The 13510-nt window shown below is 36.9% G+C and overlaps 1 protein-coding gene across 6 annotated transcripts in view; it reads left to right on the top strand.

Annotated features, from left to right (window-relative positions):
- Window positions 1-13510, top strand: part of HERPUD2 (HERPUD family member 2) — a 51460-nt gene that overhangs the window by 35720 nt on the left and 2230 nt on the right. For all 6 annotated transcript variants that reach the window (XM_023183010.3, XM_023183013.2, XM_023183015.3 and 3 more), the window contains 2 exons: window positions 9953-10075; window positions 12939-13262. In XM_023183010.3, coding sequence (XP_023038778.1) covers window positions 9953-10075; window positions 12939-13262 — 447 coding nt within the window. The remainder of the gene's footprint in view (window positions 1-9952; window positions 10076-12938; window positions 13263-13510) is intronic.

The following is a 13510-nucleotide window of genomic DNA, read 5'->3' as shown; positions in this document are numbered from 1 at the left end:
AATTCAAATCCATTTTTAACTTGGAGGACTATATTCTTAACAGCATTGCCGAAGTAACTATTTTGTCTATCATTTGTTTCACTATTTTTTCCTAGGTTATCATTTGTATTTTAACTTTATTCGTAATGGTGGTGTCCCACCTCCAACCACAATTCGAAACTTTTTTCTTGTCAGATCTACCAGTCAGATTTTAAGTGTTAGTGACTGTGTGAGCAAATCTATTTGCCTGAAGACCCTGTGACTTCATTCAGTAAATATTTACTTTAGAATCTGCTTTGTGCTAGGCACTCAGGAGAGGAAAATGAATTCTGTACTTTCTCACTGGAAGTAGGTCAGATAGGCAAATGAATTACCATCTGCTGATGGCCTGTCATGGCCTTGAAAAAAATGCTGGGGGAGCCTGGAGGAGGGAGGGACTATCTCTGCTTGGAGGAGTTGGAAGGGCTTCAGAGGTGATAACGTTTGAGCTGTCTTTAAGGGTGTTAATAGGGAGAACAAAGCAAGTGCAGAGTCTTGAAAAGGAGGCTTCTGGGAACACAGTGGGATTCCATGAGGTTGCTGCTTGGTCGCTTGTATGGAGTGGTGGGGGAAGCAAGGATAATTTAACAAGTTTCCTGTGAAAGTTTGTTCCTGAAGTTTCCAGTTCCTTTAATCTCCTCTCCTCTGTAATTTTAACTTTTTAAAACCTACAATGAGTGTCTTTTGGTATAGCTTTCAAGTATATAATTGTGAATGACAGTCTTTCTACTTCTTGTTTATTCTTTATAATTTCTATAGTACTCCACCAGTTTTATGGGTTTCAGTGAATTTGCCTTGCTCCTTTTTTTCTGTGTTTAGTTATTATCCTACAGTGCTATTTAGTATAGCCTATCTGAAAAGAAAAAATAAAAGCTGTCAGAACTTCTGCCACCAGCTGTGATTTCCTCCAGCTTGTTTATTTCAGCTATTTCCTCACTGTGACTTTCCTAGGGGCAGAGGGATAAACCAGGTTATCATCTTACTTTTCCTTGCATAAAGAATACGACATTTTCTATGGGGACAGGCATATTACACATTCCAAATAGTTACATTTTCTCCATGTTTCTGCTGTTTTATTTTGCTTTTTGCCAGAAAAAGAAGACAATTAATTTAACATTTTGTGTTTTCTTCCAGTATCCTTTCTTTGTTTCTTTCTTTTTCTTTTCTTAAATAGATGGGGTCTCACTCTTTTGCCTAGGCTGGAGTATGGTGGCGCCGTCATAGCTCACTGCAGCCTTGAGCTTCTGGGCTCAAGTGATCCTCCTGCCTCAGCTTCCTGAGTAGCTGGGACTACAGACATGTGCCACCATGCCCAGCTAATTGAATTTTTTTTTTTTTAGAGATAGAGTCTTGTTATGTTGCTTAGGCTGGTCTCAAACTCCTGGCTTCAAGCAGTCCTCCCATCTCAGCCTCCCAAGTAGCTAGGATTATAGGCTTGAACCACTATGCCCAGCTCAGTATCCTTTACTTTGTAAATGTTTTTATTTAATATAGTTGAAATTTTTACTGTGTTGGTAACCTTACATGTTTTCATTTAATGTTGAATAATTAAGTTGAATTTACAAATTACTAGATTAAATAGTTGCTTATAATCAGTATTTTATTTTCAATATTTTCATAATGCTCATATGAAGTTGTTCAATACATATTTATTGTGCTAGATGCTAGAGATATAGTAATAATGTATAAAGCCCATTCCCTGTTCTTAGGAACACAGAGACTGGTCAGAGAGACAGTAGATTATTTTTTAAATAGTAGGTAGTTTATTTTAAAAATTATTTTCTAAGAAGTAATATATGTGATGAGTAGTACCATCTTCAAAACAAAACGAAACAAAAGTATGTAAGAGTTTCATTTCTATGTCTTATACCACTTGCCCTCCTTAGAGGCAACCATTATTAGCTGTTTCCCCTGTATTATTCTAGAGATAAAATGTGCTTACACAAGTATATGTGTATGTGCGTGCATGTGTACGTGTGTTTATTTTAACACATAATAGCATACTTTTTTTTTTTTTTTTTTGAGACAGAGTCTCACTCTGTTGCCAAGGCTGGGGTGCAGTGGCGCGATCTCAGCTCACTGCAAGCTCCGCCTCTTGGGTTTACGCCATTCTCCTGCCTCAGCCTCCCAAGTAGCTGGGACTACAGGCGCCCGCCACCATGCCCAGCTAGTTTTTTTTTTTTTTGTATTTTTTAGTAGAGACGGGGTTTCACCGTGTTAGCCAGGTTGGTCTCGATCTCCTGACCTCGTGATCCGCCCATCTGGGCCTCCCAAAGTGCTGGGATTACAGACTTGAGCCACCGCGCCCGGCCAATAACATACTTTCTATATAAGAAGTCCTCGCTTAACATCATGATAGGGTCTTGGAAACTGCAACTTTAAGTGAAACGATATTAGCAAAACCAACTTTTTTTCATTAATGTTATAACAAAATGACATTGTTCAAGGACCTGTTATACATCGTTTTGTTTAAAGTCACAGTTTCCAAGAACCTACTGACAATGAAAGTGAGGACTTACTGTACACACTAGCCAATATCTTGTTTTTTCACTAAGTATATTAACAACTGCACCACATTAATATACAAGAGCTGTACCATTCTTTGTTTATATAATATATATTTTTTAGTTTTTATTTTAATTTTGTTAGAGATGGGGTCTCACTATGTTGCTCAGACTTCCCTGAACTCCTGGGCTCAAGCAGTCCTCCTGCCTCAGCCTCCTGAGTAGCTGTGACCACAGGGTAGCCCAGCTATCTCATTCTTTATTAATTGCACAGCATTCTATTATACAGATTACTACACCTTAATGAACCAGTCCTTGCTGATGGATATTTAAGTTAAACAGTCAGTATTTTTATATACTGCTTTTTTATTTTTAAAGACTTTATTATACTTTTTAAACATTCACAAAGTACAGAAGATATTGTAATGAACCCCAGTGTACCTAATACCTAACTTCAACAATCAACAAAGTACCATTGTTCATCTAGTTCCTCTTCTGTTTCCTTTTTTATCCTTGGGCTGGAGTTTAAAACAAAATGTAGACCTTATAATTATATCTTTAAACAGTGTGTATTTGTAACAGATATGGTAGCTATGGGCTTTAAAAAATCTTAATCACAATACCATTAGAAAACTCAACAAAATTAAAAAAGCTTCAATATCATCTAGTATTCAGTTTGTGTTCAGATTGAATCAGTATTTGAAGAGAGTGACATGGTGCATTTGGTTGATGTTTCCTTTTTTTTTTTTTTTTTTGTTGAGACAGAGGCTCTCTGTGTCCCCCAGATTAGAGTGCAGGCGTGCAATCTTGGCTCACTGGAACCTCTGTCTCCTAGGTTCAAGTGATTCTCCTATCTCAGCCTCCTGAGTAGCTGGGACTACAGGCGCACATCTCCACGCTGGCTAATTTTTGTATTTTTAGTAGAGATGGGATTTTACCATGTTGGCCAGGCTGGTCTCAAACTCCTGACCTCAAGCAGTCCACCTGCGTCAGGCTCCAAAAGTTCTGGGATTACAGGCATGAGCCACTATGCCTGGCAGGTTAATGTTTCTTAAAGCTTTTCTAATCTAATTCCCTTTTCCTTTCTTTTCTTACTTCATACTCTTTCTGTAGTTGTTCTGTGTTATTTCCCACAGTGGTCTAAATATAGCTTACTAAGTTCTCATGGTGTCATTTAGCATTTTTCTTTATCCTATATTGCTTGTAAACTGGTAGTTAGATCTAGGGCCTGATTAAATTCAATTAAGGTTCATCTTTTTTGTTTTTTGTTTTTTTTTTTTGTTTTTTTTTAAAAAAGGAATTCTCCCATGGGTGGGTGGTGCTATGTATGTTTTAGAAAAAAGGGAAAAAAAAATCTTGAGTTCATACCGATGTTTCAAATTTACGTTAAAAGTTAAAGAGTTTTCTTGTTCTTTTGAGACGGAGTCTCGTTCTGTCGCCCAGGCTGGAGTGTAGTGGCCGGATCTCGGCTCACTGCAAGCTCCGCCTCCTGGGTTTACGCCATTCTCCTGCCTCAGCCTCCCAAGTAGCTGGGACTACAGGCGCCCGCCACCTCGCCCAGCTAGTTTTTTTTTTTTTTTTTTTTGTATTATTTAGTAGAGACGGGGTTTCACTGTGTTAGCCAGGATGGTCTTGATCTCCTGACCTCGTGATCCGCCCATCTGGGCCTCCCAAACTGCTGGGATTACAGACTTGAGCCACTGTGCCCGGCCAAAAGTTAAAGAGTTTTCACAAATCATCTTGGGTGTGTGTATTTATGTATCTTCTATGCTAAAACATCCTAGTCCCTAACGAATTAGCATAATTACTTATTTGCTTTATCTGTATGTATATATGCTTATGTTTTTCAAATAGTTTTAAAATAGCAATACTATTTCCACTTTTGTAAGATCACTGAGTGTGATTTAAAACTTTTATTGTTCTTTTTGTATTTAGTATTTACCCTACTAGGGATAGTTAAAATATTGTTTTGAAGTCAGTAGAATAATTATCTGTATGGTTATACTATTAAACTTGAAACTTCTTTAGTTTTTTTTTCCAGCTTTCTTTTTTTTTCTTTTTAGTTTAGTTTTTTTTTAATTACATAAAACATTATTAATGTTCCAGTGTCAAAACAAGATACAGAGAGACTTATTTTCATTTTCTTCACTCCTCTTTTTCTCTTCCTTTCCATAATAATTTATTATTTTATTTTTATTATATATATTTTTTCCATTGGTTTCTTTGTGGAAAATTCATGAAAATGTGTGTGTGTGTTAGTGTGTGTGTGTGTACACACACGTATATATACACACACATATAAATATATTCTCATTCTTATACAAATATTATACATATTCTTCTTAACATTGTTTTTCAACAAAATTTCATGTAAATGTCTAAGAAGTCACTCCATAGGAGTAGAGAGAGATCTTCATTCCTTTTTATAGCTGCATACTAATTCATTCAGTGCGTAAACTGTGACGTCCAACCTCATATTGACAAATATTTGGGTTATTTACAATCTTTACTGTTATAAATAGTGTTGTGATGAATAGTTTTGTGGAAACATCCCTTCATGTTTTTGTTACATTTTGGCCTTGCTGTATTTAGGGTAGATTTCTGTCTTAAAGTAGGAATGGGCCAAAGTGGATAGGTCAGAGAGTAAATGCCTATATAGGTGTGCAATTAAAAAGGCAATTTCATTGTGGTGGTAAGTGCTATAACATTCTCTATTTCTTAAAAAAATTAATGAACTATTGTCCCTGTCTCCAGTTTCTCTATATTACTAGAGGACAGCGGACTGGAAGTGGGAGTATGTATAAAGGTTTTATTAAAGGGCAGAGATGTGAAGTTTTTTTCCTTATTTCATAGTTCTATAAGCTAATTTTCAGAAGCAGAATTATTTGGGCAGTTGGGCATAAGAGCAAAGCTTTTTAAAAAACTTTTAGGTTCATGGGTACATGTTCAGGTTTGTTACATAGGTAAACTCGTGTCATGGAGGTTTATTTTACAGATTATTTTGTCACCCAGGTACTAAGCCTGGTACCCAGTAATTTTTTTTGATTCTCTCCCTCTTCCCTCCCGCCACTCTCAGTAGGTCCAAGTGTCTGTTGTTCTCCTCTTTGTGTCCATGTGTTCTCATCGTTTAGCTCCCACTAATAAGTGAGAACATACGGTATTTGGTTTTCTGTTCATGTGTTAGTTTCCTAAGGATAATGGCCTCCAGCTCCATCCATGTTCCCGCAGAAGACATGATCTCATTCTCTTTTATGGCTGTGTAGTGTTCCATGGTGTATATGTACTTTTTCTTTATCCAGTCTGTCATTGATGAACATTTAGGTTGATTCTCTGTCTTTGCTATTGTGAATCGTGCTGCATGAACATTCACGTGCATGTGTCTTTATGGTAGAATGATTTATATGTCTTTGGGTATATACCCAGTAATGGAATTGCTGGGTCAAATGGTAGTTCTGTTTTTAGCTCTTTGAGGAATCACCACTCTGCTTTCCACAATGGTTGAACTAATTTACACTCCCGCCAACAGTGTAGAAGTGTTCCCTTTTCTCTGCAACCTTGCCAGCATCTGTTATTTTTTAACTTTTTTATCGTAGCCATTCTGACTGGTGTGATATGGTGTCTCATTATGGTTTTGATTTGCATTTCTGTAATGATCAGTGATGTTGAGCTTTTTTCCATTTACTTGTTGGCCACATGTATATCTTCTTCTGAAAAGTGTGTGTTCGTGTCCTTTGTCCACTTTTTAAATGTTTTTCTTGTCTTTTAAAATTGTTTAAGTTCTTTATAGATGCTAGATATTAGACCTTTGTGTGATGTATAGTTTGCAAATGTTTTCTTCCATTCTGTAGGGTGTTTGTTTACTCTGGTGATAGTTTCTTTTGCTGTGCAGAAGCTCTTAAGTTTAATTAGATCCCACTTGTCAATTTTTGCTTTTGTTGCAATTGCTTTTGGCATCTTTGTCATGAAATCTTTGCCCATTCCTGTGTCCAGAATGGTATTGCCTAGGTTGTCTTACAGGATTTTTATAGTTTTCAGTTTTACATGTAAGTCTTTAAACCACTTTGAGTTGATTTTTGTCTATGATGTAAGGAAGGTGGATCCAGTTTCAGTCTTCTGCATATGACTAGCCAGTTATCCTAGCACCATTTATTGAATAGTTTTCCCATTGCTTGTTTTTGTCAGCTTTATCAAAGATCAAACAGTTGTAGGTGTGCAGCCTTATTTCTGGGCTCTCTATTTTGTTCCATTGGTCTGTGTGTCTGTTTTTGTACCAGTTATAGTGCTGGTTTGGTAGCCCTGCAGTAGTTTGAAGTGGGGTAACATCACGCCTCCATCTTTGTTCCTTTTGCCTGGGATTGCCTTGGCTCTTCAGGCTCTTTTTTGGTTCCACATGGATTTTAAAATAGTTTTTTCTAGTTCTGTGAAAAATGTCAATGGTAGTTTCATAGGGATTGCATTGAATCTACAAATTACTTTGGATAATATGGCCATTTTAATGATATTGATTCTTCTTATCCATGAGCTAGAATTTTCTTTTCCATAGAGCAAAAGATTTTTAAAGGTCTTTAATTTTGTAATTGTGTTTTAAAGGCTTATTCCAATTTATACTGCCACTAGCAATCAAAGAGTTAGGTTTTACTTGTACCTCTTGCCAATAATGGATATTTTTATTTAATCTTTTCTACCTTGGCAAACAAACTTAAAAACGCTATCTTTGCTTTAATTAGTATTTGATATCCTGATGATTATTCTGTTTCTATCAGTTCTATATATAGAAAATATATTAACTACAATTTATTGCAACATTTCTTGCCATTTCTCTCTAAATTTTGTTGTCAAATATGTTGATTTTTTTTTTTTTTTCTGCTTTCTTCTGTTACTTAAGTTAGGAAAATCCTTCCTCTGGAGGGTTGGTAAATAATTCTAGTTTCTTCTAGGCTATCTGTGGTTTAACTCTTAATGCTTTATTTCAGCTCTCTTATTTGAATATATAGAATGAGATGAAGCTTTTTAAACTCCCTTCTCCCACAAATTTGGTAATCTTTTTTCCTAGCACTAAATAACAATTCTCTTTAACTTGTTGTTTAATGATGCGTCCTCTAAAATATATTAAATTCTTAAGTAACGTGTTTCATTGTATCTATTCCTATATATTTTATTAGTAACTTTATAATTTAGCGTCAGATCTTTTATTCCTTGTTTCTGGAGTATACCAAATGCATACCATCTTGTCTGAGGGTAATGAACACAACTGAAAATTATAGTGTGTCATCTTGGGCCTGGGATATATTTGGCAATTATATTGTCCAGTGGTTTTCTAACTTATTACGGAAAAAGGGAAGAATACTTTGGGCAGGTTATTTATTTTGGCAATGTGTTTTCAGTAATCACCTTATATTCTCCATATGTTTTGGGCAGCATGTAGGAGGGTGAGGTGGGAAACTATGACTTTTTAAAAAAGTAATTGTTAGTGTCGTCTTTTTCTTCCTTGAGCTTTAAAAACAATGACAAAGTCCGGCCTTCCCATTTTACAGTTGAAGTAACAGACTTGTTGGACATTCTTATTAATGATAGAGATTGGTGGAGATTTACTTTCAAGGGGATGGATTTTTTCATAATGGGGAATACTAATAAAATTTAAAATATACACCTAGATACAGCATATTGCTGTAATACTTGATTTGGGTAGTTTTATAGATTTGCGCAGAGATGCATCAGCTCCCTGGTGTAAATGCTGAATTGTATAAAACGAATGTTTTTATAATACTTCTCTGCCTCAGTGGTATGGCTTTCTTTCCAGAGTTGATCACTGACTGACACCTTTTTAAAGGAATAGCTGGGTTGAGGTTTGCTTTTTTTGAGGTGGGGAAGTGCTGTGTCGTCTATTGTCCTGTGTCCAAGAGAGCTGAAGTTTTTTCCCCCTTATACAGGACCCTATATGAAGGTATATATAATATATATATATAATATTAGGAGATTGAAGGGTCTTTTGAGGATGGGACCCTCTGTGGCTGCTACAGCTCCATTAAGAATAAGGAAAGTTCAGGTAATATGTGGGGAAGGTGATGCCTTACCTAGCACCAGGTTTCCTTAAGTATAGCCTATTCGGGCTTAGCTGCCCAAGCTCTTCTAAAGTTAGGTTTCTATAATCAATTATTACCAACTGTATGTGTAAACAGTCTTTAGAATATACAATTACAGCTAATGAATTTAATTATTCTTGTCTCACTCCAGATAGACCAAACTAGTATTAGCTAAAGATAAAAATCAAGTAATATGAAGAAGACTTAGCAAATTCATAAAGAATTCTGCATTTACTTACCTGTTTATCTCTGTAGTTGTTTTGATATATGTGATTTTCTACAAACCTCACATTATACACTTTGGCATCGTGTTCGGTGTTGGAATGGAAAAGAATAAAAATAAAACTAGCTAACATTTCATGAATACAGGGTGAGAATCCTGTGAGGAAGAGTCTATTATTAGATCCATTTTAGAAGTGAGGAAACTGTAGAGAAGTTAAATGTGACCTTCTACGAGTTTTACTGAATTAATAGAATTTGGCCAGGTGCAGTGACTCATGTCTGTAATCCTACCACTCTGGGAGGCCGAGGCGGGAGGATCACTTGAGGTCAGGAGTTCAAGACCAGCCTGGCCAACACAGTGAAACCCTGTCTCTACTAAAAATACAAAAAAATTAGCCGGGCGTGGTGGCGCATGCCTGTAGTCCCAGCTACTTGGGAGACTGAGGCAGGAGAATTGCTTGAATCCAGGAGGCAGAGATTTCAGTGAGCTAAGATCACGCCACTACACTCCAGCCTGGGTGAAAGAGCAAGATTCTGTCTCAAAAAAAAAAAAAAAGAAAGAAAAAAGAAAATTTTAGCCTACTTTAAGAATGTATATGTGAACATGTTCTGCTAATCTTGTCTCTTTACGGAATATTTTACAGGTTTTTGTAATGTTCATTTTTTATTTTACAGCTCATAGCTGCTGTATTTTAATAACATTTTATTACTAATATAAGATATCATTTGTCTATTTCACCATTCCCCAAAATATTTTGTCATGAAATTTATTTTAGGGCTTTGTTTCTTAAGGAAAATGTACTTAAAATGAAGGTATTTTTGGCTTCATGTGATGAAATGAAAAGATAATAAATGTTCAGATTGGCTGTATATTTTGTGGTGTTTCGCTTTGTTTTCCCTTTAAAACTGGGCTGAAATGTTAGTTATTCTCTATAGTTGGGCCCTGGGTCAACCTATGTAAGACGTATTATCTTATTTGAAGAATTGTTGAAAATAAGTATTTTTCTTTTCAGTGAGATTTAAATATATTCTGTCAGTGGTTGACTTGGGGTTCAGAAATGAAAATTTAGAATAATACTTTTAACTGCTAGAGCATTAAAAGAGCTCATTATTTATTTCTTGCAGAAATGTAGACAACCAATTTCCTGGGCAAGTTGCTCCACCTGGATTCCCAGTGTATCCCGCGTTTAGCCCACTGCAGATGCTGTGGTGGCAACAGATGTATGCTCATCAGTATTACATGCAGTAGTAAGTTAATCTGAGTTCATTTTTTAAGTTACTCACTGTGTTACTTGCTTTATTTTCTTTTTATCCTAAGTAAGTTGATTTGGGATTTCATTTTTTTATGTATTTAATGTTGTTTTGACTAAAGGAAAAAGGGTTCACCTCCAGTTCACATGAGCTAACCCTGCCCTTGGCTCCTCCCTGTCTTCCCTAATTACATTTAGCAGTATTCAGATTCTTTAATACAACATTTTATAAATTCAAGAGGAGAAAACTTAGGAATGTTTCACTGGAAGGCAGCAAATGTACATGAAGAGTTAGTCAAATAAAAAATGGGATAGAATCATGTCAGGGAGGCATAGCTTATGTAGGGCTCAAATGTGGCTAATATGCTTACTTGACTCTCAGTATTTAGTCTGTTTTGATTCTGGTCAGCATGGAATAGTCCTAGCATTGAGGACAGTTTCTCAGCCTTCATTCTCCTCAACTCATTCTGCATTCATTTAACATTGATTAGCTTCTCTTTACCGTTCTCCTCTCCTTGTTTCTGTGATTCTTTTGTCTTCCGTATCTTTTTATCTTTCTGTGTCCTTTAATAGCTCATTTTATTAACATTTCTTTGTCAGTTCATCATGTATTTGTTACTACGTGCTTCTCAGCACTCATAGTCGGTAGAGAGGACGGGATTTAGTTGTGGGGGTAGTTCTCTTGGATTTCTTTTTTGTATGGCCTCAGTTGTTAGCTCTCTGTGAATGCATCCTGGTTCTTCATCTCCTGTGCTTCATCCTGTGTCTCTGCTTTATTGTTGGAAGATTTCCATAGGGGAATGAGCCTTTACCTCAAATTCAGTGCATCTAAAATTTGATTCCTTTGTTCTTTAAGTGCCTTCTCCTTCTCACTTCTTTGTCAGTGATACTAGCTCTCTTCTTATTACCCAAGCTCTTAACCGTAAACAGCTTTGATTCTGGCTTCTGTTACTCCTGAAAGCAGAATTTTATGAAGATGAGTTAATAGAGCTTTTATCCTTCCCCATATGCTACCACCAATGTTTCACCAGGTCTTTTCTCATTCTAAGTCCACTTGACTTCAATAGCTTTCTTCTTTTAGTCTTTTTACTGTATTTCCTTATACTACTGCTGGGTTACTTTTTTTTTTTTTTTTTTCCTTCCTCCCTCCCTCCCTCCCTCCCTCCCCCCACTTTTTGTTTTTTTGACAGAGTTTCACTCTGTTGCCTAGGCTGGAGTGCAGTGGCATAATCTTGGCTCACTGCAACCTCCGCCTCCCGGGTTCAAGCAATTCTCATGCCTCAGCCTCCCAGGAGCTGAGATTACAGATGTGTGCCACCACACCTGGGTAACTTTTGTATTTTTAGTAGAGACGGGGGTTTGCCACATTGGCCAGGCTGATCTTGAACTCCTGGCCTCAAGTGATCCATCCGCCCACCTCGACCACCCAAAGTGCCAGGATTACAGGCATGAGCCACCATGCCTGGTTTGCCAGGTTACATTTCTTAACACATAATTAAGTCAGTCATTCCCGCAGCCACCCAGATATCCTCTGATTCTCTTGCCCACTGTGAAGTCTACATCCTCGTCCTTACTCCAGACTTTTCCCCATAAAGCTAAGCTGCTTTATGAACCTTGTATCCTAAGGCTCTCTTTCATAAGCCCTTGGCTCCAGGCAGGATATTCGTACCTTACATGTTGCCATGGTAATGGTTATCATTTGAGTGACTGCTTTGTGCTCAGTACTTTGCTGGATGCTGGATACCCCACCTTGTCTCGTTTGTGAACCTCACAAGAACTGTGTGAGATAAGGGGAGCTTATTATGCTTGCTGCTAAATCATGTACTCTCATGTGGATCATTTAACTTCAGAGCCTCAGTTTCTCCCCTTTAAAATAAAGTAACTCACCTGTGTATCAGAGTATTCTCTGAAGTAGGAAGTGTTTTCTAAACTAAAAAGCCCTATACAGATACAAGATATTAGCATACTGGCTTAAATAGGATTTTGTAGCCTGGGAACCATTTATTTAACTTTCCTGTGCTCTCTTGATTGTTAACTTCTTATTGTAGAAAAATTTAAAAACATAACAAGGTAGAGTAGTAAAAGGAATCTGTGTGTACCTATCACCCAGCTTTGACATGTATCAATTCATGTTAGTCTTATTTTACAACTTTCTTCCTTCTGTTGGATAATTTAAAGCAAATCCAAGATATATTATCACTTTTCTGGGAAATTTACTCTTTAATGGGAAATTTTAAGCAATCAAATTATAAGCAAACCTCAGAATCACAATTCTAGTTCTAACTTGACAAGGACCAGTGGTCCCCAGTTGGAGTTCTTCCAAATCAGTATTTGGGTGAAAGGGTTGTTATCTGAGATGTGTTTAGGATTTTAGGATACTAATACAAATCATTTATCACTGGCAGTAGACACACAATGTAATAATAGTATGTAGTTTTAGACAAGCCTTTCAAAACATGGGTCTGAGGGAGAGGTAGGTGGTGAGTTTGGGAGTATTCATCCCATGTAGAATAACAAAAGGGGGCATTCATGAAGGGGTTTGGACATCTCATTAGCTTATAAGGTAATTGATTGAAAGAGAGAGTAGTGGTTAACATGGCTGCTCTCACATCTTTTGCCTTTCCCCTGTCATCTTACACTACCAGGCTGAGAGAACATCCTTTCCTGTGTGACATCTACCATCAACCTTGGCTCCACTTTTCCATTGGAATTTGTGCTTACCTAAGAAATGTGGTACAGGAGTTGGGATATTCCATATTAGGTTTATGAAAAATACATATAGCTCCCCAAGAAGTTTAAAAAAATATGGTATGGTAAAGTTTTTTTTTTCTTTTTAATATTTATTTTGGTGACTATTTCAGTCAAGCTGCAGTTTCAGCTCAGGCCACATCAAATGTCAACCCAACCCAGCCTACTACTTCACAGCCTCTAAATTTGGCACATGTTCCTGGAGAAGAACCCCCACCAGCTCCAAACCTAGTGGCCCAAGAAAATCGACCCATGAATGAGAATGTTCAAATGAATGCACAGGGAGGTCCAGTGCTAAATGAAGAAGACTTCAATCGAGACTGGCTAGACTGGATGTACACGTTCTCACGAGCTGCGATTCTCCTTAGCATTGTATACTTCTATTCTTCTTTTAGTCGGTTTATCATGGTAATGGGAGCCATGCTACTGGTTTATTTGTGAGTGATGTTCATTAACTTTTTGTGGTTTAATGTCTGAAACTGTTCAGCACAGAATCTGGTGTAGGGTGGTCTGTTGTGAATGTTGAGTGAAGGAATTTGAATGCTGGACTTTAGATATCTGGCGTGTTTTTGATGCCAAAAGCAAGGGCCGGTTTTGTTGAGTGAGAATGTTTATCAGAATTATTTAGAAGCAGATTTTTTGTTTACTGTGTTTTATAAAAATTGTTCATTCAGTGAGATATACT

The sequence above is a fragment of the Piliocolobus tephrosceles genome, chromosome 8 (assembly GCF_002776525.5).
Source record: "Piliocolobus tephrosceles isolate RC106 chromosome 8, ASM277652v3, whole genome shotgun sequence".
Lineage (NCBI taxonomy): Eukaryota > Metazoa > Chordata > Mammalia > Primates > Cercopithecidae > Piliocolobus > Piliocolobus tephrosceles.
This window is presented reverse-complemented; position numbering and strand designations above follow the sequence as displayed.